At 41.9% G+C, this 26,593-nt stretch overlaps 1 protein-coding gene across 2 annotated transcripts; it reads right to left on the bottom strand.

The window, feature by feature from the left end:
* Positions 1 to 237: 237 nt before the first annotated feature.
* Positions 238 to 26,317, bottom strand: LOC115162043 (gamma-aminobutyric acid receptor subunit rho-2-like). 2 transcript variants are annotated; one of them, XR_003869474.1, is made up of 10 exons: positions 25,791 to 26,317; positions 23,914 to 24,020; positions 8,409 to 8,476; positions 5,168 to 5,391; positions 4,088 to 4,170; positions 3,595 to 3,735; positions 3,203 to 3,355; positions 2,671 to 2,891; positions 1,247 to 2,359; positions 238 to 476 (listed from the first exon to the last, which is right to left on the bottom strand). XR_003869474.1 is itself a non-coding variant. In XM_029712965.1 (9 exons), the coding sequence occupies exons 1-9, from the start codon at positions 25,931 to 25,933 to the stop codon at positions 2,009 to 2,011; spliced, it is 1,491 nt and encodes a 496-aa protein (XP_029568825.1). In that variant the 5' UTR covers positions 25,934 to 26,317; the 3' UTR covers positions 1,028 to 2,008. The 2 variants fall into 2 exon arrangements, 1 of the variants encoding a protein (XP_029568825.1); XM_029712965.1 differs by lacking the exon at positions 238 to 476 and having other exon boundaries at positions 1,028 to 2,359.
* Between the last annotated feature and the right edge of the window lie 276 nt (positions 26,318 to 26,593).

Genomic DNA, 26,593 nt, shown 5'->3' with positions numbered 1-26,593 from the left:
AGCCACCCAGACAGCTGATGGAACTGAGGAATATTTCTGTCTGTAATAAAGCCCTTTTGTGGAGAAAAACTCATTCTGATTGGCTGGGCCTAGCTCCCCAGTGGGTGTGCCTATGCCCTCCCAGGCCCACCCATGGCTGTGCCCCTGCCCAGTCATGTGAAATCCATAGATTAGGATCTAAGAAATTAATTTCAATTGGTTGATTTCTGTAACTCAGTAAAATTGTTGAAATTGTTGCATGTTGCATTCATATATTTTTTCAGTATAGATCAGTCTCATATAGGCCAGTGCCCCAGTCAAAAGTCCATCCTAAATATTAGCCATTAGTACCAAATGTCCATGTAAACACCAACTGCAGTCTCTCTTGTCCTTGATGAGTGTGTTAAACACATTCATATGATGAACATAGGGTGGATCCCAAATGGCACCCTATTTCCTAGATAGTGCACTACTATTGACCAGGGCCAATACTGCACCTAAACAGTAGACCCTACGCTCCTAAACATTAGACCCTACGCTCCTAAACATTAGACCCTACGCTCCTAAACATTAGACCCTACGCTCCTAAACAGTAGACCCTACGCTCCTAAACATTAGACCCTACGCTCCTAAACATTAGACCCTACGCTCCTAAACATTAGACCCTACGCACCTAAACAGTAGACCCTACGCACCTAAACAGTAGACCCTACGCTCCTAAACATTAGACCCTACGCTCCTAAACAGTAGACCCTACGCTCCTAAACATTAGACCCTACGCTCCTAAACATTAGACCCTACGCTCCTAAACATTAGACCCTACGCTCCTAAACATTAGACCCTACGCTCCTAAAGAGTAGACCCTACGCTCCTAAACAGTAGACCCTACGCTCCTAAACATTAGACCCTACGCTCCTAAACATTAGACCCTACGCTCCTAAACATTAGACCCTACGCTCCTAAACAGTAGACCCTACGCTCCTAAACAGTAGACCCTACGCTCCTAAACATTAGACCCTACGCTCCTAAATATTAGACCCTACGCTCCTAAACATTAGACCCTACGCTCCTAAACAGTAGACCCTACGCTCCTAAACAGTAGACCCTACGCTCCTAAACAGTAGACCCTACGCTCCTAAACATTAGACCCTACGCTCCTAAACATTAGACCCTACGCTCCTAAACAGTAGACCCTACGCTCCTAAACAGTAGACCCTACGCTCCTAAACATTAGACCCTACGCTCCTAAACATTAGACCCTACGCACCTAAACAGTAGACCCTACGCTCCTAAACATTAGACCCTACGCTCCTAAACATTAGACCCTACGCTCCTAAACAGTAGACCCTACGCTCCTAAACATTAGACCCTACGCTCCTAAACATTAGACCCTACGCTCCTAAACAGTAGACCCTACGCTCCTAAACAGTAGACCCTACGCTCCTAAACAGTAGACCCTACGCTCCTAAACAGTAGACCCTACGCTCCTAAACAGTAGACCCTACGCTCCTAAACATTAGACCCTACGCTCCTAAACAGTAGACCCTACGCTCCTAAACATTAGACCCTACGCTCCTAAACATTAGACCCTACGCTCCTAAACATTAGACCCTACGCTCCTAAACAGTAGACCCTACGCTCCTAAACATTAGACCCTACGCTCCTAAACAGTAGACCCTACGCTCCTAAACATTAGACCCTAAGCTCCTAAACAGTAGACCCTACGCTCCTAAACATTAGACCCTAAGCTCCTAAACATTAGACCCTACGCTCCTAAACATTAGACCCTAAGCTCCTAAACAGTAGACCCTACGCTCCTAAACATTAGACCCTACGCTCCTAAACATTAGACCCTACGCTCCTAAACAGTAGACCCTACGCTCCTAAACATTAGACCCTAAGCTCCTAAACAGTAGACCCTACGCTCCTAAACAGTAGACCCTAAGCTCCTAAACAGTAGACCCTACGCTCCTAAACATTAGACCCTACGCTCCTAAACATTAGACCCTACGCTCCTAAACATTAGACCCTATGCTCCTAAACAGTATGAACACCAGTAGATTATGTTGAATAGGATATAGGAGCCAGGGAATAACATCCTGGAGTACTTGTCGATGGTGTGTGTATTCTGGATAATATTGAGGGCCCTGATGCCTTTCTTCTTGGTTGTCGTTGACTCGCTGCTGGCAGACAGGTGGACCACTGTGTGTTCTCCAGGAGGCTGCTTCTCAGTCATCATGTCGCGGGGCATATCCATGTCCTCCTCGGGCCCCATAGTTCCTGAGGTGTAGCCGGCCAGGCTGTTAGTGTCCGCCTCGCTGTAGGTCCCGTCTAATAGCATGGTCCTGGTCTGGGACATGCCACAGGTGCAGGGTAGCGACTGCAGGTCAGGAGAGAAGGTGAGGGAAAGACAGAGGTTGTGCCAGGGAAAATGTAACTAAACTAACTTGAGATGCAAGCCTGTAATTTGAACTTTTGAATTCATGTCAATGAGAGATTTGACCAAAATGAATGTGTTGGCATACGTTAGATTTGGTCGTAGAAGAGACAAGGAAGTATAACGCGTCAGAAGTGTCTGTTAATCCAACCAAACTGCATGAAATGAAGAGCAAACTGTATTCTCAAGAGATATTGCGATTTTGTTTTTGAAAAAGGTTTTAGACACACAGTATTGTGGTAGCATTTCATTACCTGTGACCTGGCCCTTTCCCTCATCTCGTCTCTCATCTTGCGTTCTCTGCGGTCCTGTGCGGTGGACAGGTAGTTGACAGCAGCGTACTCCAGGACAGACAGGAAGACAAACACGAAGCTGACCCACAGGTAGATGTCCACTGCTTTGATGTAGGACACTCTGGGCATGGAGGCGTTGACTCCAGTGATGATGGTGGACATGGTGAGCACTGTAGTGATACCTGCAGGGAACAGGAGAAGGAAATAACAAGAGTTCAAGACTGCTCTCTTCTGTATTCTTTTCCAAGAAGACAGTCAGACCCTGTCGAAGAATCAAACTATCTTTAAGTATGTTTACTTTCATCATACACCAGCACTTTAAAAAGGTCTGACAGAGATGGCTGTATTATTCCAACCTCTGAAATACACTGTAATAACTGAAAAACTACAGAAAGACAGACATCTGGCAATGAGGGCATTAAGCAGCACTAGAAACAGCATTAACTGTAACACTTCTGAATATTGATCTTCCATAGTAGCACTAGCATCTTACCTAGGGAGACACGAGCTGGGACAGCCCTGCGGTCGATCCAGAAGGACACCCAGGACAGCATAACCATGAGGGTAGCCGGGAAGTAGGTCTGAAGCAGGAAGAAGAAGATGTGTCTACGCAGGGTGAAGTTGATGTACAGACGGTTGTACCAGCCTGTACATGAGGAGGAACACAATGGGTAGGTATGGATCAATAATAATATCACTGGTAGGGTTGAAAAATTCTGGTAACTTTCCAAAAATTCCCAGGTATTTTTCAGAACTTTTGGTTGGAGGATTCCAGATTTTGTGCTTATTCCAACCAAGGATTTCTGGAAAACCAAAGAATTTTGGCAAAGTTAGCAGAATTTTTCTGGGAATATGTGATTCTCACATGGCTATGGTGATTATTACCAGTACTGCTGTAGAAGGCCAGCCGAGATGTGGTGTGGAACTTCTGGATGAGGAACTGAGACAAGGAGATACGGTCATCCGTACTCAAGGACTCATCCCCACTCTTCCAGTACAGCATCAGGTCCTCATCCGTATATGCATCTGGGGGGCAAAACCAGCATTAGAGATAAATGTGGTGCCTGTGTGGACCAGTGGTAACAACCCCAGCAGGAAATGCACATGTACTGTATAAACCAATGGTCCTGAGTTCAATCCCTGACTTTCCCCACTGGTTGAATCAATGTTGTTTTCAATGAAATTGACATCTGTGGGTCTCTACTCTTTGCCTGTCTACCCGTCTAATTATTCACTGCCTACATAAAGCTTAAAAACATTTAGATATTCTCAATAATACTGTTCTGTTTGTGTATACTATAGACAAAAAATATGAAATAGTATGCCCTGACATATTTTCTAAAGGACAAAATTAAATTCTGAAAGTTAGCCTACTCACAGCTCTCTAGCTCCAGGGAGCAGGACTGGGTGTCCAAAGGGAAGCGGCTGAAGTCCATGTTACAGGCTGCTGTCACTGTCACCCTGTACAGTAAGGACAACACAGATCCATGATGTGACATCAACAACTTTAAGATTCCTCCATGAGCCTTACAACACATAACATCACGTTCTTGTAGATATTATAGGCTCTTTTTGCCTTCTGAAATAAATAAATAACATCAAATAACTTGGAAAATCGCTACACTGAATCACCTGTTCACAAGACCAAATAAAGTTGATCCTTTATGTTGTCCTTACTGTTCCACACACACCAATTCAAAACTTCAACACTGACTATAACTGTATGTAGTAGACGATGTGAAAAAACAGGGCCACTGTCATGAATAACAATGAGCATGTTCTCAAGCCATTAAAACACAATTTGTGCATCCATTGTCTGGTGAATGACTTTGAGCATCATAAAAGACCAAACTATCTGGCATTAAACAACAACTTAGTAGTACCTTCACATTTTGGCCTAGTTTTCAAAAACAGATAAAAAAATAAATAAAAAAACATCACCAGCCAGAAGCACATTTCTAATTTTAACAAACAACAGGAGCAAAATGCAAATGAATCTTCTTGTCTAGTTGTCAACATACCTACATCCTGCACAGAAGCATGTTATGTTTAGTATAAAAAGTTAGGATACTATTAATATTCCAAACTGAATACATTTAAAATTCTTAAGTCAACAGCTAAGTACATCATTCCAAGTATTGACAATATAAGGAGTCAATCACTTTGGAGCAGCGTGTGTAGGCTTTTGTTTCAGCCCAGCACTAGCACCAGTCAATTTAGAAAGTTAATTGAAAACTGAATTGATCCCAACACTGCATGACAAAGATTGACCTGCACAATGTCCCCAGTAAGGTTGCAAAAATGCCTAGGTTTTCCAGAAATCCTGGCTGGAGTATTCTGGATTTCTTGCTACCTCTGATTCGGGGAATCTTCCAACCAGGATTTCTGGAAAACATGGGAATTTTGGAAAAGTGACTGGAATTTTGCAACCCTAGTCCCCAAAGCATCCCAGCTCCACCTCAGGCTGTACAGAACGTGTCCGTCGGGAAAGACCCTGAGCATGATGTTGACTGTGGTGGTGTCATGGATGAAGGATCTCTTGGAGTGGACGAAGAACACATCGGGCACCCAAATCTTCTTGACAAGACGCCCGTCAAATGTCATGCTCTTATTGGTGGAGCTGGTGAAGGACAGACGCTCGTCCTTCCAATAGTGTCTCAGGTACAGGGTCATGGTGAAGTCCTATTGGAGGAGAGGAGAGGAAGGGAAGGGTTTAATGTCTAACTAATGTGTGGATGACCGGAAAATGGAAACAGTAGGTGTGCTAGATTTGCATTTCCTGCTTCCCAAGGTGAGTGGACCAATGGAATGGTTTAAAATGTAAAACCTTTATGATGAAAAATGAACACATCCAGCAATTGTGCAAAACTATGCCCAGTGAATCATCATACTCTAGCATAGTAACTATGCCCAGTGAATCATCATACTCTAGGATAGTAACTATGTACAGTGAATCATCATACTCTAGGATAGTAACTATGTCCAGTGAATCATCATACTCTAGGATAGTAACTATGTCCAGTGAATCATCATACTCTAGGATAGTAACTATGTCCAGTGAATCATCATACTCTAGGATAGTAACTATGTCCAGTGAATCATCATACTCTAGGATAGTAACTATGTACAGTGAATCATCATACTCTAGGATAGTAACTATGTCCAGTGAATCATCATACTCTAGGATAGTAACTATGTACAGTGAATCATCATACTCTAGGATAGTAACTATGTCCAGTGAATCATCATACTCTAGGATAGTAACTATGTACAGTGATTCATCATACTCTAGGATAGTAACTATGTCCAGTGAATCATCATACTCTAGGATAGTAACTATGTCCAGTGAATCATCATACTCTAGGATAGTAACTATGTACAGTGAATCATCATACTCTAGGATAGTAACTATGTCCAGTGAATCATCATACTCTAGGATAGTAACTATGTCCAGTGAATCATCATACTCTAGGATAGTAACTATGCCCAGTGAATCATCATACTCTAGCATAGTAACTATGCCCAGTGAATCATCATACTCTAGGATAGTAACTATGTCCAGTGAATCATCATACTCTAGGATAGTAACTATGTCCAGTGAATCATCATACTCTAGGATAGTAACTATGTCCAGTGAATCATCATACTCTAGGATAGTAACTATGCCCAGTGAATCATCATACTCTAGGATAGTAACTATGTACAGTGAATCATCATACTCTAGGATAGTAACTATGTACAGTGATTCATCATACTCTAGGATAGTAACTATGTACAGTGAATCATCATACTCTAGGATAGTAACTATGTCCAGTGAATCATCATACTCTAGCATAGTAACTATGTACAGTGATTCATCATACTCTAGGATAGTAACTATGCCCAGTGAATCATCATACTCTAGGATAGTAACTATGTCCAGTGAATCATCATACTCTAGGATAGTAACTATGCCCAGTGACTCATCATACTCTAGGATAGTAACTATGTACAGTGAATCATCATACTCTAGGATAGTAACTATGTCCAGTGAATCATCATACTCTAGCATAGTAACTATGTCCAGTGATTCATCATACTCTAGGATAGTAACTATGTACAGTGAATCATCATACTCTAGGATAGTAACTATGTCCAGTGAATCATCATACTCTAGGATAGTAACTATGTACAGTGATTCATCATACTCTAGGATAGTAACTATGTCCAGTGAATCATCATACTCTAGGATAGTAACTATGTACAGTGAATCATCATACTCTAGGATAGTAACTATGTCCAGTGAATCATCATACTCTAGCATAGTAACTATGCCCAGTGACTCATCATACTCTAGGATAGTAACTATGTACAGTGAATCATCATACTCTAGGATAGTAACTATGTCCAGTGAATCATCATACTCTAGAATAGTAACTATGTCCAGTGAATCATCATACTCTAGGATAGTAACTATGTACAGTGAATCATCATACTCTAGGATAGTAACTATGTCCAGTGAATCATCATACTCTAGGATAGTAACTATGTCCAGTGAATCATCATACTCTAGAATAGTAACTATGTACAGTGAATCATCATACTCTAGGATAGTAACTATGTCCAGTGAATCATCATACTCTAGGATAGTAACTATGTCCAGTGAATCATCATACTCTAGAATAGTAACTATGTACAGTGAATCATCATACTCTAGAATAGTAACTATGTACAGTGAATCATCATACTCTAGCATAGTAACTATGCTACTGAGGACATTTGGGGTTGAGTTATCCAATGAGTGAATTATACCCAGAAAATAAAGTTATGACTTTGCAAAAAGTACTATATTATAAAAATGCAAGTCTTAAACCCAGCTGTCAGAGCTTACAGAACTTTGGGTTCAAATCCGGTTGGGGCTGAAATTAAGTGCAGGCTGAAAGTCAACGGACAGAGCAGATAAATTCAGATCAGTCTCTTTGATTTCTCTGCAACCGCTCACACCTCTGGGGTTGAGCTCTACTACAAAGAGACTGAAACCTCCTCCTTCTCCTCCTCCACTTACACCTCCTCCTCCTCTGCCTCTTCCTCCTCCTCCACTTACGCCTCCTTCTCCGCCTCCACCTCTTCCTCCCCCTTCCACCCCCTCCTACTACCTCTCCTCCTCCTCCACTTATGCTTCCTCTGCCTCCTCCTCTCCATTTCCATTTCCATCTACTCCTACAACCCTCCTCCTAGTCCTCCTCCCCTTACGCCTACTCCTCCACTTACGCCTCCTCCTCTGCCTCCTCCCCTCCATTTCCATCCACTCCTACAACCCTCCTCTTCCTAGTCCTCCTCCCCTTACGCCTCCTCCTCCACTTACGCCTTCTCCTCCTCCTCTGCCTCCTCCTCCCCACTTCCACCCCCTCCTACTACCCCTCCTCCTCCTCCTCTTCCTCTCACCCCCTCTTTCAGCCCACTCTCATTATATAATAAGAGCAACAGTTGGGAGTAACCATCATTATGATGCCCATCTGCATGGTCAATAACAACTATCAATATGTTACAGTCTGTTAGATCTCAAGGGATTTAGCTAGCACAAAAATACTCCAACAAACCATGTCAATTTGGATACAGGAAATAATGACTTAAATGTTAATGATGTGGTGATTTTACTCTCACATAATTTCCACAATGCGGAGTTGAAGAGTAGAAAAATGGGGATAGCTTCAACCTACCATGTCTACCTCTGAGATGCTATCCAAGCTTTCCACCTGTACGTCCACTCCGACTGGGATAGCAGGGCCTGGGAAACAAAAAGAAAGAAACCACAGAAAAAATGATTTGAACAAACTACAGCATATTAATATACAGCATATAGAAACACGGATGAAGGCTATGGGACAAAAGGTGTTGGTTTTAACAATGAACAAGCATTTCTATCCACTTCCAATGTCCTCCAAGTTGCTATATTTCCTCTTCTCTTCAGTTAGCTCCTCAATTCATGCACCTTGGTTATGGAGTGAGGTAGCATCTGTGCTCATTTTGCATTAAACAAACTAAAGTATGCCCGTATCAGGTGGCTCATAGACGGTGAGACCTAGTTACAGCTTCAGTACCGTATTTAAAGTATACCAGTATCAGGTGGCTCATAGACGGTGACACCTAGTTACAGCTTCTGTACCGTATTTAAAGTATCAGGTGGCTCAGACGGTGACACCTAGTTACAGCTTCTGTACCATATTTAAAGTATCAGGTGGCTCATAGACGGTGACACCTAGTTACAGCGGATGTACCGTATTTCCTTACAGGCAATTAAGTCAATGATTCAGCTTTGAACTTTACAGCGAAATTGTTGCTCGGCAATGACTCATTTGTCAAAACCTGACTCAAGTCTAGTACTGTAGACTTAAAGGGAGCGGAAATGATAGGGTTTAGAACCAATTCAGCAGTTTGGGGGCAGAGGAGCAAAGAATCAAGCCCACATTATGCAACTGCACTCTGACAATAAAAACTAGGCCAAGTACTGGAAAAGCCTCTGTCTTCTCTGCCTTTCCATGTAATAACTGGACTTGCAGTATCCCTGTTACGCCCACAGGGGCCACCAGTAAGTAACATTTGAATCTGTGTAATTCAAAGGAGGACCAGGGTCCATACGAGACCCACAGTGCCGTATTCAATATTCATCAATGCTGCACTTCCACCTAAGACTTACCCCACACCAGCTTGTCGCCAGTGTTTAATGATAATGTGAGCTCTAGTATTATGGTGTTTCTGTCAGGAGTGTGACAATAAAGACTTGTGGCAAGCAGAATGCTTTGTAAGTAAGTGTTAAAGTTCACAGTTAGCCATTGTTATGTAAATACAATCTGAAAAGTATCAGTGGCTCTAAATCAGAGCAGGTCCGTTGGAGCTGTGGCCCAGTGAGACATGGGGTGCTGGCCCGCTTAGATGGAAGCAGAAAAGTCTGAGCCTTTTGGGTAGAACAATGGGGTAAAATCTCAGATGGAAACTCGGCACAAGTGTCTCAGAGTAGGAGTGGTGATCTAGGATCAGTTTTGTTTTTTATATATATATAAGAAATGAATGGACCGGGGGGGTGCTAATCCTAGATCAGCACTCCTACTCTGAGACGCTTTAGAAATACGAGCCCAGGATGAAGAACATAGGTTGCAGCACACAGTGAATGATATCTGGACTCACTTCTCTGACCTGACGCAACACATTACATTTCACATTGATCCATTTCTGTAAATCAGACAACCTACGACCTCCTCAAAATGAGTATAATATTAATCAGACCACTTCACATTGCCAGTCTGGTGCAGTATGTATAACACGTACTGTCACGCAGCAGCACATACTCTCCTGCATACCTCTATGTCATACACTTTATGCATCAATACAGTCTGTAATCTGATGAGATTAGAGGAGATGATAAATGCCAGATTAGAGTGAGTGCCTTCCAAAGCCATTGAGACAGCAGCAGAGTAGGGGTCTTTATGGCACTTTGGGATTACTAAAATGATAAAGGAATTATCACTGTCTGCATCTGAAATAGCACCATATTCCCTTTATAGTGTTTTGACCACAGCCCATGGAATAGGTTGACATTTGGGATCTAAACATACACTGTCTGTGAGAGGCAGAGGGGGACAAGCCCTAAATATTATCTGGATAGAATAGCATCTACTGATATATGGAGACAGATTCACTGCAGCAAAGACATTATTAGAGAAAATAAAAATCACAGCTGACATTTCAGAAGAGGTTGTAAATGTGGATTTGCCTGCCAGCTGCTTTTAGATTTTATGTGGTTCAAAATCACTTAATGAGGAACGTATTCCAAGTTCTTAATGAGGAACGTATTCCAAGTTCTTAATGCGGAACGTATTCCAAGTTCTTAATGCGGAACGTATTCCAAGTTCTTAATGCGGAACGTATTCCAAGTTCTTGATGAGGAACGTATTCCAAGTTCTTAATGAGGAACGTATTCCAAGTTCTTAATGCGGAACGTATTCCAAGTTCTTAATGAGGAACGTATTCCAAGTTCTTAATGAGGAACGTATTCCAAGTTCTTAATGCGGAACGTATTCCAAGTTCTTAATGAGGAACGTATTCCAAGTTCTTAATGCGGAACGTATTCCAAGTTCTTAATGAGGAACGTATTCCAAGTTCTTAATGAGGAACGTATTCCAAGTTCTTAATGAGGAACGTATTCCAAGTTCTTAATGAGGAACGTATTCCAAGTTCTTAATGCGGAACGTATTCCAAGTTCTTAATGAGGAACGTATTCCAAGTTCTTAATGAGGAACGTATTCCAAGTTCTTAATGAGGAACGTATTCCAAGTTCTTAATGCGGAACGTATTCCAAGTTCTTAATGAGGAACGTATTCCAAGTTCTTAATGAGGAACGTATTCCAAGTTCTTAATGCGGAACGTATTCCAAGTTCTTAATGCGGAACGTATTCCAAGTTCTTAATGAGGAACGTATTCCAAGTTCTTAATGCGGAACGTATTCCAAGTTCTTAATGAGGAACGTATTCCAAGTTCTTAATGAGGAACGTATTCCAAGTTCTTAATGAGGAACGTATTCCAAGTTCTTAATGCGGAACGTATTCCAAGTTCTTAATGAGGAACGTATTCCAAGTTCTTAATGCGGAACGTATTCCAAGTTCTTAATGAGGAACGTATTCCAAGTTCTTAATGAGGAACGTATTCCAAGTTCTTAATGAGGAACGTATTCCAAGTTCTTAATGAGGAACGTATTCCAAGTTCTTAATGAGGAACGTATTCCAAGTTCTTAATGAGGAACGTATTCCAAGTTCTTAATGCGGAACGTATTCCAAGTTTTTTGCTTCTGAATCCATCTTCTTCATCAATCAGAGTATACGGGCTGAGATGAGCATCCCAAATGGCACCCTATTCCCTTTATAGTGCACTACTTTTGACCAGGGCTCATAGGACTCTGGTCAAAAGTAGTGTACTATTTAGGGAATAGGGTGCCATTGGGGAATTGCAGAGATTTCAAAGTGCCTCTCTTTCCCCTAATAAGATGCATGGTTATTAGCTTGTCTGTGGAAGCAATTATAGAACAAACCAGCTTTGCCACTATATGCGATATGATGTACATGATGCAACTTCCTATTTGTGTTTGCATCACTGGGTGAAAGAAAGTATTTCGTTAATTGGGATAACTAGCACAGACAATACTGTAACTAACCTAAGTGCTACATCCTCAATCTAAATGACATCTATTAACATCATGCGGACACATAACTATAGCCAGAGGAAAGATCTAGAACTGGAGTTACATGGTTGTTTCAGTCTGCCATAGATACTACTGTATATATCATGCAGCAACACATCCTACAATCTGTTGGTTATTTGTTTACATGTATGTACATATCTCTCCTGGGGAATCTGTGATCAGATTAGATCCACATTCATACGACTCTGTGTTGGGTAAACCATGCTGGTACATGTTCGAATAAACACCCCCACACCCCACTGGGCAAACCTTTTCATTTCCCTATGGTTTTTAACTCAGTGTGTGTGTGTGTGTGTGTGTGTGTGTGTGTGTGTGTGTGTGTATATATCAGGCTTATGGATATCAGATAAGCCCCCCCCCCCCCCCCCCCCCCCCCCACACACACACACACACACACACACACACACACACACACACACACACACAGTTAGCCAATCTGCATCGTTTCACTCTGACCTTGGTTCGATTTGCCCTACATTTGTCCCAGTTCTGACATTTGGACTAATAGAGACCCAGGAGATCAATAGTTTCTGACTGTTTCTGCATAGTAGTCATCAATGCAATGTTCTCTTTTTACAACTTGAGATAAATCCATTAACAGCATGGTGATGGCTGGTACATTGAATTTCTATTTCAAAACAAACATGTCGATTTACAGTATGTAAAAAAATGCTAATATCAATACCATGACTTGAATGGGATGTGTGGGATTTCAAAATGTCAAAAGTTAAAAAGGATTTGAACACTCCATTTAATTTTTGTTTAAAGTTACATTATAATAAAACTCTATTGTCAAATGTATTTATTTCATTCATCCTTATGCCTAACTTTACTATAAATATAGCCTTGGTTTCTCAAATGACTGCCTCGCCTGCTTCACCAACTACTTCTCTGATAGAGTTCAATGTGTCAAATCGGATAGCCTGTTGTCCGGGCCTCTAGTAGTCTCTATGGGGGTGCCACAGGGTTCAATTCTTGGGCCAACTCTTTTCTCTGTATACATCAATGATGTCGCTCTTGCTGCTGGTGAGTCTCTGATCCACCTCTACGCAAACGACACCAGTCTGTATACTTCTGGCTCTTCTTTGGACACTGTGTTAACTACCCTCCAGATGAGCTTCAATGCCATACAACTCTCCTTCCGTGGCCTCCAACTGCTCTTAAATACAAGGTAAACTAAATGCATGCTCTTCAACCGATCGCTGCCTGCACCTGCCCGCCCGTCCAGCATCACTACTCTGGACGGTTCTGACTTAGAATATGTGGACAACTACAAATACCTAGGTGTCTGGTTAGACTGTAAACTCTCCTTCCAGACTCACATCAAACATCTCCAATCCAAAGTTAAATCTAGAATTGGCTTCCTATTTCACAACAAAGCATCCTTCACTCATGCTGCCAAACATACCCTCGTAAAACTGACCATCCTACCGATCCTTGACTTCGGCGATGTCATTTACAAAATAGCCTCCAATACCCTACTCAATAAACTGGATGCAGTCTATCACAGTGCCATCCGTTTTGTCACCAAAGCCCCATATACTACCCACCACTGCGACCTGTACGCTCTCGTTGGCTGGCCCTCGCTTCATACTCGTGGCCAAACCCACTGGCTCCAGGTCATCTACAAGACCCTGCTAGGTAAAGTCCCCCCTTATCTCCGCTCACTGGTCACCATAGCAGCACCCACCTGTAGCACGCGCTCCAGCAGGTATATCTCTCTGGTCACCCCCAAAGCCAATTCCTCCTTTGGTCGTCTCTCCTTCCAGTTCTCTGCTGCCAATGACTGGAACGAACTACAAAAATCTCTGAAACTGGAAACACTTATCTCCCTCACTAGCTTTAAGCACCAGCTGTCAGAGCAGCTCACAGATCACTGCACCTGTACATAGCCCATCTATAATTTAGCCCAAACAACTACCTCTTCCCCTACTGTATTTATTTATTTATTTTGCTCCTATGCACCCCATTATTTCTATTTCTACTTTGCACTTTCTTCTACTACAAATCTTCCATTACAGTGTTTTACTTGCTATATTGTATTTACTTTACCACCATGGCCTTTTTTGCCTTTACCTCCCTTAGCTCACCTCATTTGCTCACATTGTATATAGACTTATTTTTCTACTGTATTATTGACTGTATGTTTGTTTTACTCCATGTGTAACTCTGTGTTGTTGTATGTGTCGAACTGCTTTGCTTTATCTTGGCCAGGTCGCAATTGTAAATGAGAACTTGTTCTCAACTTGTCTACCTGGTTAAATAAAGGTAAAATAAATAAAATAAAATAAATAAATAAAAATTGTGAAAAGGGGTCATTTTAAGGAGAGTGTTACCATTCCCCTTTAAGTATGTATGCAGCCTTAGTTGAAATAGCAAATGCACTCCTTTGGTAGTGAAAGTTAAAAACATTTACTGTGTTGGTGACATCTCAACTCATTGAACTAAGTGGCGACTGTAATAGTGCAGCAGTCTAGACGCTATTATCAGGAGTATTACACTGTCTACACCAGGGATCTACACTGTGTACAGACAGAAGTTGTCTGGAGTCAATTTGCATTAAAGGATGATATGAATGATTTAATAGTAGGCCTATGAATTAATGAAAAACGCATAATATTGACATTCCAACTCCACATCAGAAACGTGGCAGCATATTGCACATAAAATGTCTTTAAAGGACATCAACTGAGGGTAAAAAGACCTCCTGGAGTGACTGAATAAAAAATGCACTGATGCAATACCCCATGCACTTCTATCCAAGAACCTCATCTTGCCATCATTTAGTGCTTTGTGGAACAAAGTGAAGTAGGCCTACAGACATGGGGTCTCACTTGAAAAAAAGAAAACGTTTGCAAACTGGTAATGTCTTGAGGCTACATCACATAAGGTACTCTATTCCTAAGCAGTGCACTATGTAGGAAATAAGATGCCATTTGGGATTCAGAAAGTCTCAATTTAAATCTATTGAACACCCCAACAATGTTGTTGAGTAAGACGATGTCACTACTAGTGTTATGTATGTTACAGTAATACTTAGTACTACTCAGTACTGTCTGTACTGTAAGTCTTAGTACTGTCTGTACTGTAAGTCTTAGTACTACTCAGTACTAACTGTATTGTAAGTCTTAGTATTACTCATTACTGTCCGTACTGTAAATCTTAGTCCTACTCAGTACTTTTAATTTAACTGTGTCCTTTAAACTGAGCTAGCCTTGCAGCCCATTTCGTCTGTTTGTTGGGAAAGAGAGTTATGGATGGTAAACAGCTGTCAGCAGAAGTCCCTGGTGCATCATGTGCTAATCCACGCGGTCAGCAGGAGAAACCCCTGACAGCTTAATCTGGTCAAGATCGTTAGCATTTCCGGAAAGAGCTGGATTTACGAATGGGCACGAAGTGCACGTGCCCCGGGGCTCCGACCTAAATATATATATTTTTTATTTTTTGGTTGAGGGTCGTCTGTAAGTCTCAATTCTAGACATGGAAAAATGTGTAGAATTGCAGGAAATTAGCTTTGAATCTGCAAAATGTTCTCTTAGCCACATGACAAAATGTGTAGAATAGAATGATAAAACTGCACATTTTTCCCTCTGCCCCAAATCCAGCCATGTTTCCGGCTAGGCTAGGCTAAGCTAAGCTAAGGCTAGCAGCTAGCTACAGCGGTCAATACAAATCTAGATGCGATGGGTAGGCTAGGCTAAGGCCTCAGCATGCTTCAGTTCGGCTGGTGCTCGCATACTCCCTTAAAAGACATTTGCTTGAAGAATTAGAAAAAAGCGGCAATAGTACTGTTTGTCCATCTTGAGACGCCATAGCCAAAATAGTCTGAATGAATCTAAAATAACTCAAGGAGATCTTAGTCTCTCAATTTGACATCTAACTAAGATGTTTAGCAGGTGGTGGATGGGTTAATAAAAAATAAATAGTAATAATAACAATAATGTTTGGTGCAGTATTTCTCAATGAAATACTGAAAACAAGTCATCTTTCATTGAATGACAACAAAGACTATTTTAAAGAATCCCTACTGTTGACCAATCACCGGCGAAGGGGCGTAGACTTCGGCTACAGACTTCAGCTACTGACTTTGGCTTGCCTTGAGAAAAAAAATGGGTGTGCTCGAACAGCCCCCCCCAAAAAAACTATTTTACTGGACAGTTTTATCTCAATTTCTTCATTCAAAGACTCAATCATGAACACTCTTACTGACAGCTGTGGCTGCTTTGCATGATGTATTGTTGTCTCTACCTTCTTGACCTTTGTGCTGTTGTCTGTGCCCAATAATGTTTGTACCATGTTTTGTGCTGCTACCATGTTGTGCTGCTACCATGTTGTGTCGCTATCATGCTGTGTTGTCATGTGTTGCTGCCATGCTATGTTGTTGTCTTAGGAATCTCAGGAGTTGATAGGCTTGAAGTCATAAACAGCGCTGTGAATCAAGCATTGCTGAGAGCTGCTGGCAAACACAGTGACGTTTAAATGAATGTTTACGAGCCTGCTGCTGTCTACCACCGCTCAGTCAGACTGCTCTATCAAATATCAAATTATAGACTTAATTATAATATAATAAACACAGAAATACGAGCCTTTGGAAATTAATATGGTCAAATCCAGAAACTATCATTTCGAAAACAAAACGTTTATTCTTTCAGTGAAATACAGAACCGTCCCGTATTTTATCGAACAGGTGGCATCCATAAGTCTAAATATTCCTGTTACATTGCACAACTTTCAATGTTATGCCATAACTATGTACAATTCTGGCAAATTAGTTCGCAACGAACTAGGCGGCCCAAACTGTTGCATATACCCTGAGAAGTGACACAATTTCCCTAGTTAATATTGCCTGCTAACATTCATTTCTTTTAACTAAATATGCAGGTTTAAAAAAATATACTTCTGTGTACGGATTTTAAGAAAGGCATTGATGTTTATGGTTAGGTACATTGGTGCAACGACAGTGCTTTTTCCCGAATGCGCTTTTGCGAAAACATCACCCATTTGGCGAAGTACGCTGTGATTCAATGATAAATTAACAGGCACCGCATTGATTATATGCAACGCAGGACAAGCTAGTTAAACTAGTAATATCATCAACCATGTGTAGTTAACTAGTGATTATGTGAAGATTGATTGTTTTTTATGAGTTAAGTTTAATGCTAGCTAGCAACTTACCTTGACTCCTTGCTGCCCTCACGTAACAGGTGGTCAGCTTGCCACGCATTTTCCTCGTGGAGTGCAATGTAATCGGCTATAATTGGCGTCCAAAAATGCCGATTACCGATCGTTATGAAAACTTGAAATCGGCCCTAATTAATCTGCCATGCCGGTCGACCTCTAACAGACAGACAGACAGACAGACAGACAGACAGACAGACAGACAGACAGACAGACAGACAGACAGACAGACAGACAGACAGACAGACAGACAGACAGACAGACAGACAGACAGACAGACAGACAGACAGACAGACAGACAGACAGACAGACAGACAAATACACAAATACACACACACATAAAACAGTACACACATACACGGGAGAGCACGCTACTTGGGTGGTTCAGGATTATGTTAGCGACCACTGCTGTTCATGACACTTCTGAGTTGGCAGATTCATGAATGTCACAGCAGAGCATAGCCATATTCCAGCCATAGAGAAGTAATGTCTCTGTGTACACAGTGGCAAAAGTGTTTACAATGTGTTGGCCTCTCCGCTTCTCTCCTCTCCACTCCCTTCCTCTCCCCTCCCCTCCCCTCCCCTCCCCTCCCCTCCTCTCCTCTCCTCTCCTCTCCTCTCATCTCCTCTCCTCTCCTCTCCCCTCCCCTCCCCTCTCCTCTCCTCTCCTCTCATCTCCTCTCCTCTCCTCTCCCCTCCCCTCCCCTCCCCTCCCCTCCTCTCCTCTCCTCTCCTCTCCTCTCCTCTCCTCTCATCTCCTCTCCTCTCCTCTCCCCTCCCCTCTCCTCCTCTCCCCTCCCCTCCCCTCCTCTCCTCTCCTCTCCTGTCCTCTCCTCTCCTCTCCCCTCCCCTCCCCTCCCCTCCCCTCCCCTCCCCTCCTCTCCCCTCCTCTCCTCTCCTCTCCTCTCCTCTCCTCTCCACACCACTCCTCGGCTGTGAGAGGGAACTTCACTGTGTGGTTTATTGTGGTGGTTAAAGAGTAAGAGTGAACCTCACTGTTGACCTTGTGGACTGAGATAAATCCTTAATTCCACTAAAAGAGCACATTTCTGAAAAGCATGCACACTGTGGCTTCACTTGACATCCAGTACATATCATGTGAATGGTGCACAGTGCTCTCTCTCTCTCCATCTCCATGCATCACATGATACCAGAGTACTCCCCTTTTCATGGATAAACAAGATTAACGCCTTAATGCATTATTTTACCCCGTATTAATAGCAATGAATTCATCCTACCAATGCACTAGATTAGACCTTTTCACTTTTGTCGGATGAAACACCTGAAATGTCAAACTATATGACTATACAGTCTAAGGGTAGCAGGGCAACAAAGTTTCATAATGTAAGCCTACTAACTGCATGCGTCCCAAGACATGCATACATTAGCTTTAAACTGCAAGGAGAGGGGCTAAAATAAGCCAAGCATATACAGGGAAAATCTCCTTTACTGGGCCATTTGCATGCAGAAAGTTACAAACCACTAGATCCTCTGTACTAGTCCTGCATAACTCCACAGGCGTGTTTCTCTTCGAGGAGAGGAGAGGCGAGGAGAGGGGCGGAGAGGAGCGGAGAGGAGCGGAGCGGAGCGGAGAGGAGAGGAGAGGAGGGGAGGGGAGAGGAGTGGAGCGGAGAGGAGAGGAGAGGAGAGGAGAGGAGGAGCAGAAGAGAGGAGCAGAGGAGAGGAGAGGAGAGGATACTGTTACTGTTTGAGCCTGGGTGAGTCAGTTTCCAAGTATCCTCGTGTGTGTGTGTGTGTGTGTGTGTGTGTGTGTGTGTGTGTGTGTGTGTGTGTGTGTGTGTGTGTGTGTGTGTGTGTGTGTGTGTGTGTGTGTGTGTGTGTGTGTGTGTGTGTGTGTGTGTGTGTGACCCCCTGCTGATCGATGTGCCACACATTCATTCCCCTGCAGTAATGATCCCTGTCACAGCCAAGGAGAGAAGACAAGCCCCTCTACACCCCCAAAACAGAAACTTTCATCAGATCGGCTCCAAACAACAAACAAGTTGAGAAGATAACATCAAAAGAAAAGAAGACTTGCGCATGCTCTTTCTTTCTGTCCTCTCTTTTCTCTCGTTTTCAAATGCAGCATCTCCAAACATCGTTAAAAAAGCTGTCTTTGTCACAAAGAAAACAATCCTAAAGTTTGGGTTGGTAGATATCTCGGCTGCGACGAACGAAGCAAACTTTTATGTGCATCAACACAAAGACTAGCCCTGAGCAACAGTCTCATCTGAACACATCCAATAATACAAGTCTACTGCTTAGATTTCAAAGATTCAAAGCACTAAGAAATACTCTCTAAATTCACTTACAGTTTGAGCAGGAAATCCATGAAGCATCTCATGAACTGTTCTCAACACGCTACTGCACAAAGAACACGAGGAGTCAAGTTTGTAGGCTATAACAAGCTAGAGTTTACAGTATGTGCCAACTTAGTAGACAGCTTGAATAATTCCTTTTCAGATGCTTTAGAGTGGGGTAGCTGGATGTCAGAAATGTAATTATTTGGAGGTAACCGAAAAAGAGGCTTAAAACCATAGAATTAAAATAGAGTAGAATAGGATAGAATCAGTGCACCCGTTATGGCATCATTGACTTGAATGGGGATGTCCGCTCTACTTACTCTAAATCTATGCTTAAAACTCAGGTCCAAGACAGTAAATCTAATTGATTATGCAACTACTGTATAATTGTATTTATGGCAAAGTATTTATAGGTTCCAGACAGTAAGAACCTAACTTTGTGCTTTGCTTTTCTAACAAGCAGGAGAAGTTGCAGGTCCATTACGATATTCTGAGTGAGTAACTTGTCATATACAGTTGAAGTCGGAAGTTTACATACAGTAAAACTCGTCATTAAAACTCGTTTTTCAACCACTCCACAAATTTCTTGTTCACAAACTATAGTTTTGGCAAGTCGGTTAGGACATCTACTTTGTGCATGACACAAGTAACTTTTCCAACAATTGTTTACAGACAGATTATTTCACTTATAATTCACTGTATCACAATTCCAGTGGGTCAGAAGTGTACATACACTAAGTTGACTGTGCCTTTAAACAGATTGGAAAATTCCAGATAATTATGTCATGGCTTTAGAAGCTTCTGATAGGCTAATTGACATAATTTCAGTCAATTGGAGGTGTACCTGTGGATGTATTTCAAGGCCTACCTTCAAACTCAGTGCCTCTTTGCTTGACATCATGGGAAAATCATAAGAAATCAGCCAAGACCTCAGAAAATAAATTGTAGACCTCCACAAGTCTGGTTCATCCTTGGGAGCAATTTCCAAACGCCTGAAGGTACCACGTTCATCTGTACAAACAATAGTACGCAAGTATAAACACCATGGGACCACGCAGCCGTCATATCGCTCAGGAAGGAGACGCGTTCTGTCTCCTAGAGATGAACGTACTTTGGTGCAAAAAGTGAAAATCAATCCCAGAACAACAGCAATGGACCTTGTGAAGATGCTGGAGGAAACAAGTACAAAAGTATCTATATCCACAGTAAAACGAGTCCTATATCGACATAACCTGAAAGGACGCTCAGCAAAGAAGAAGCCACTGCTCCAAAACTGCCATTAAAAAGCCAGACTACGGTTCTCAACTGCACATGGGGACAAAGATCATACTTTTTGAAGAAATGTCCTCTGGTCTGATGAAACAAAAATAGAACTGTTTGGCCATAATGACCATCGTTATGTTTTGAGGAAAAAGGGGTAGGCTTGCAAGCCAAAGAACATCATCCCAACCGTGAAGCACAGGGGTGGCAGCATCATGTTGTGGGGGTGCTTTGCTGCAGGAGGGACTTGTGCACTTCACAAAATAGATGGCATCATGAGGAAAGGGAAATTATGTGGATATATTGAAGCAACATCTCAAGACATCAGTCAGGAAGTTTAAGCTTGGTCGCAAATGGGTCTTCCAAATGGACAATGACCCCAAGCATACTTCCAAAGTTGTGGAAAAATGGCTTAAGGACAACAAAGTCAAGGTATTGGATTGGCCATCACAAAGCCCTAACCTCAATCCTATAGAAAATGGGCAGAACTGAAAAAGTGTGTGCGAGCAAGGAGGCCTACAAACCTGACTCAGTAACACCAGCTCTGTCAGGGGGAATGGGCCACAATTCACCCAGCTTATAGTGGGAAGCTTCTGGAAGGCTACCCGAAATGTTTGACCCAAGTTAAACAATTTAAAGGCAATGCTACCAAATACTAATTGAGTGTATGTAAACTTCTGACCCACTGGGAATGTGATGAAAGAAATAAAAGCTGAAATAAATCATTCTCTCTACTATTATTCTGACATTTCACATTCTTAAAATAAAGTGGTGATCCTAACTGACCTAAGACAGGGAATTTTTACTAGGATTAAATGTCAGTAATTGTGAAACACTGAGTTGAAATGTATTTGGCTAAGGTGTATGTAAACTTCCGACTTCAACAATATAACAAGGCGATTAGAAATACCAGACGGGCTCTTTTTTCTAACTTGATCAGTAATAATCAGAATAATTTGAGAATTCTCTTCTTGACCATTGATGGCCTGATAAATCCTACCCCCACAAACCTATGTGAACTTTCCTCCACATCTAAATGTGATGAGTTTGCAGCATATTTCAGAGATAAAAAACAAACATTAGGCTGGGTATCAGTCAAGCAAGACCTGATGAGAAGTTTGATGATATGTGCCCTAGCCTACCACACAAAGGCACTATGGATTTATTTTCCCTGGTTGACACAGACATGTTCAAGATAGTGATATCATAACTTAAGCCTTCTACCTGCCTTCTTGATCCAATCCGCACCACCTTCTTCAAAACAGTTTTTGATGTAATATCTGAAGAAGTGCAAGTTATTGTTAATCACTCCCTGTTCACAGGCAATTTCCTACCTGCACTAAAACCTGCTATGAAACCCCTTCTGAATAAAAGTTATCTAGATTCTTCAGCTTTTACTAATTTTGGGCCAATCTCCAACCTTCCATTCTTAAGCAGAATTCTGGAGAAATTGGTTTTCAAACAGCTAAAGATTTTTTAAATGCCAGCTGTATTTTTGGAAAATTCCAATCTGGTTTTCGGGCCCTCCACAGCCCAGATACAGCCTTAATTAAAGTGGTAAACGATCTTAAAGCCAACACAGATGCCAAACATTTCTCCGTCCTTGTACTCTTGGATTTAAGGTGATGCATTCGACACTGTTGACCATGATGTCCTTCTGGACAGACTGGAGAGGTGGGTTGCACTCTCCGGTCCAGTTCTAAATTGGTTTAGGATCTATTTAACCGATCTAGAGTTTTTGAATCACCCTTGAGGAACATAACTCAGAGAAAATACATTTCATATGTGGCGTTCCACAAGGTTCGATTTTTGTTCTGGTAATGTTCAGTTTATATATGTTCCCCCTTGGCAGCGTTATCAGAAAGCACAGCATAGATTTTACTGCTACGCAGACGATACACAACTTTATGTTTCTGTGAAGCCAGAGGATAAATTATTAGACTGTATTAGTGATTTAAATATTTGGATGGCTCACAACTTCCTCCAGCTAAATCAAGACAAGACTGAGGTACTTAATTTTGGAGACAAAGCACAGAGAGAATCTGTCCACCCATTTTAATTCACGGGCAATAAAGATAAAACACTAGGTAAAAAACCTAGGTGTTATTTTAGATTCTGATCTCAATTTCGAATGACACATTAGGAATGTGACCAAAATAGCTTTTTACCACCTGAGGAACATTGCCAAGGTGCGTCCGTTTCTCTCGCAGGCTGATACAGAGAGACTCATCCATGATTTTATGACAAGCAGGCTTGACTACTGTAATGCTCTCCTGTCTGGTCTACCCAAGAGAGCCATTGGTCAACCGCAAAACATACAGAATGCTGCAGCACGGGTACTGACCAAGACCAGACGGAGAGCACACATTACATCGGTGTTACGGTCTCTGCACTGGCTGCCTGTGAGTTTTATAATTCATTTGGTTTTAAAGCAACCCACGATTGTGCACCCCAATAAATGTCTGACATGCTTTTAAGTTATGTACCCAGTAGGTCCCTCAGGTCCTCTGGCACTGGCCTTTTAACTATCCCATAGCCTCGGACCAAGAGGCATTGAGAGGCAGCCTTTAGTTACTATATCCCCAGCCTCTGGAGTAGCCTTCCAAGAGATCCTGAGCGGGGCAAAATGGTGGATAATTTTTTTTTTTTATCTTGAAACACCGTTTTAGCTTTGCTTTACCTTAGGGTGCTTTTAAATCGTTCAGTTTTTATTGTTATTTCGTTTTTATCCTCTTATGTTTGTTTTGTGGTAAATATTTCATTGTTTTTATTAGTTTTTTCCCAGTAAAGATCATTGTGTTGCATTCCATGTCTGAAATGTGCTGTACAAATAAAGTTTTATTTTATGTAATTGGAGGATAAGAATTGAGCACAATCTCTCCCTTTACTGAAGGTGTGTAATTGACCTGTCATGTTGGACAGTACTCTGAATGGACTAACAGCTAAACCATTGAAATCAGTAACTGAGTGAAGTGAACTAGCACTATGGAAATGGCATACGTGGCATTACCATTTCACATTCAGCAGATGTTATTATCTAGAGTGACTTAGAGTGAGTGCATTCAACTAAGGTAGGTAAATACTATGAATGGGAAATCTAATAGCAGTTCCTGCATGTTGTGTTTTACATGGCATCTTACATACAAATGGGGTCCCCCAAAAACCATCCAATAAGAGCATATCTGGTCTCTTCGGCCAGTGTGTCTGTGTGTGCGTGTGTGTGATCCCTACCTCCAAATGCCGGCCTCATGGTGAAATCATGATCATCTACTTTCAGAAGCTGCTCTGTCTTTAGCTTGCGGTTCTTGGTCACATCTGGAGGTTTCTTTGTCAAGGAACTGGGAGATGACAAAACAAGACAACACCATATTAATGAATGATGAGTTGATAACTGGTGGAATAATTTACACAAAGGACATTCTAAATGAGCGTTATTGCGAAAGCCATTAGGAATCGGAATGTGTCTGTGTCCTAAACGGGACCCTTTTCCCTAGTGTACTACTTATGAGCATAATGCAATAGGGCTCTGGTCGTGCACAAAATTAGTGCACTATATAGGGAATAGGGTGCTATTTGGGAAGCCTTTGACTCCATTAAATGCACTGGTTACAAATGTGCCTATTGTAAAGGGCCCCCTTGCCAAAGAGACCTTGGTCTCAATGGGAACAATAGAGCTACAATAGAACTGCGTAAATAAAGGTTCACTAAAAAATGTAAATATCAAGCACAATCAAAGCTGAATGGGAAATGTTGCTTTTCAATGATAACCAGGGCCAACTCTAGCTTTTTGGGGGCCCTAAGTGAGACATTTTAGTGCCTCCCCATTGATGGTGGAGAGAACATTTCTTATTTTAGAGTTAATTTCCTGCAATTCTACAAATTTTGCCATGGGGTGTAGAGAAAATGTTCCAGTTTTAAAGCAAGTTTTCTGAAGTTCTACACATTTTGCTATGGGGCGGAGAGAAAATGTGGAAATTTTATGACTTATTGCATGAAGCCCATTTTGGGGTGGAGATAATTTATTTCAGTTTTTCAAATTAGTTTTAAAGCAAATTTCATGCTATTCTACACGTTTGGCCATTACTGATTTAATGTGGTATTGGAAGCTCATAGTTCCCAGTGGGAAATTGCACTTGAACGACCCTCCAAATGGGAAAATCCGAGAAAATGTTGTTCCTGGAGTAGCTAAGTTGTGATGTTTGACTACCGACCTTTCACCTTTTCAACCAAAAGATGATTACAAATCATTTTTAGACAATTAGAACTTGTCAATATGGAGAATGTAGTTAGTTTGACCATATGTCAATGTTAAGCAAGCTAGCTAACGTTATTATTAGCAATGCGAGCTAGCTTATCAAGCTTCCCAGTGCTTATGTCCTTTATGCCTGGAGCTGGCCCTGATGATAACAGTAGCATGTTCTCTGCAGCCCACTCCCATCTTTGACAGATAGACAAAACGTGCCTGAGAGACGTGGCCGTGCTTTGATCTACTGGAGCCACTGGCTGCCAGCTGCAAACCTGTCATTGATGAGTAGGAACAACAAGTACCTATAGGTTCTTCCCTGGCTGTCTAGTGTAAAACTTCAAACGACCACCTTCTGTCTGGGTCATGATGCATTGGCACTGCTTTCTGTCACTCTTTAACCTCATCCTCAGGCTCCATTGCTACCAGATAGAGATCTTTCTCCTATATCCCTTTATAATGACTAGTTACTGAATATTTTTTCCATGTCCAATTCTGTCTGCAGTGCACAATGAATGATTATGCTATATCGACACTGAATGTTGATTGTCTGCGTGGATCATCACAATCACTATCTTTATAATCATCTTCATCGCAATGATCATCAACATCTTATTTTTCTACTTCATCATCATCATCAGGGTTTATCATGATGTTCTAATCTACTGCATCAAGTAAGAGTGATATCAAGTTTTGTGAAATTCAACCTTTGATGAAGAAGAATATTGTGTACCCCTCAGATGACATTAAAAGTCCAGAAACATCATAGCAATGACCCATGTTGACAGACAGACATGGAACAGATCTTGAACCATTGCGCACCAAAAACCCACACCTGGGTGATCAATATTCGGGTACCACTTACGGGCCATGCTTTGCGGTCTCTGGTCCATGCTTTGCCGTCTCCACGGTTTCCGTCCATCTCCGTACTCGGTGTCCAAGCCTACGGCATTCGCCGGTAACGACCAAACAGAAGAGTAAAAACAGCGGTTTAGTCAGATAAGGCATCGTGCCACCGGCAAGCAGAAAATTCCACAAGTGAGTCCAAAACCCCGTTCAGTCCATGACTTGTCCTACAGGTATACGGCTTTGAATACCAACGCATCTTCTCGCTCACGGAAAACCAAGCGTTCTGACAGGCATTGCAAAAGGGATGCTTTGATGATGTGTAGGTTGCTTGGAAATATATACTCCGAAAGATTTCCTCCGATTGTCATTGGTTAGCAACTGCACAGCTGTTTCGATGCGCGCAGCAGTCGGTCGCAACCACACTGTTGGTCATTGTAGCAGACGCAGACTCGCAGCAAGCACACATGCAGGCATGGAGCACCGCGTCTGCACTACTGGCTTGTTCAACATGCTTGATGAAACCATGTATTAGTATGTAGTGTAACCTCAAAATAACACCAAAGTAGCCTTAGAGCACAGTGGAGGCGCAGAGATTGTCCTACGACTAATCCAGCCTGGTCTCATAGACTAGATGTAACATAGTAAATGTAAATCCGGGATAGACAAATTTGTATTATATCAAGTCAAATTTATTGGTCACATACACTTGTTTAGCAGATAATATTGCGGAAGTAGCGAAATACTTGAAAGTGAAGTATGTGAAATTTGGTATGGTTACATAAGAAAGAAGGTTACTTACACCAAAAGGAAAGGAGGGTG

This window comes from Salmo trutta, chromosome 25 (genome assembly GCF_901001165.1).
Source record: "Salmo trutta chromosome 25, fSalTru1.1, whole genome shotgun sequence".
NCBI lineage: Eukaryota > Metazoa > Chordata > Actinopteri > Salmoniformes > Salmonidae > Salmo > Salmo trutta.
Note: the sequence above shows the minus strand (reverse complement) of the source record. Positions and strands in the feature narration are given on the sequence as shown.

What these genes read in the sequence shown, in the direction of transcription:
- LOC115162043 (XM_029712965.1), bottom strand. Translation starts at nt 25,933, where the DNA reads ATGCCTTATCTGACTAAACCGCTGTTTTTACTCTTCTGTTTGGTCGTT. An exon ending in GGCCTTCTACAGCAGTACTG is followed by an intron (nt 3,356 to 3,594) that starts GTAATAATCACC and finishes CCTCATGTACAG; the next exon opens with GCTGGTACAACCGTCTGTAC. An exon ending in CCCAGCTCGTGTCTCCCTAG is followed by an intron (nt 2,892 to 3,202) that starts GTAAGATGCTAG and finishes TGTTCCCTGCAG; the next exon opens with GTATCACTACAGTGCTCACC.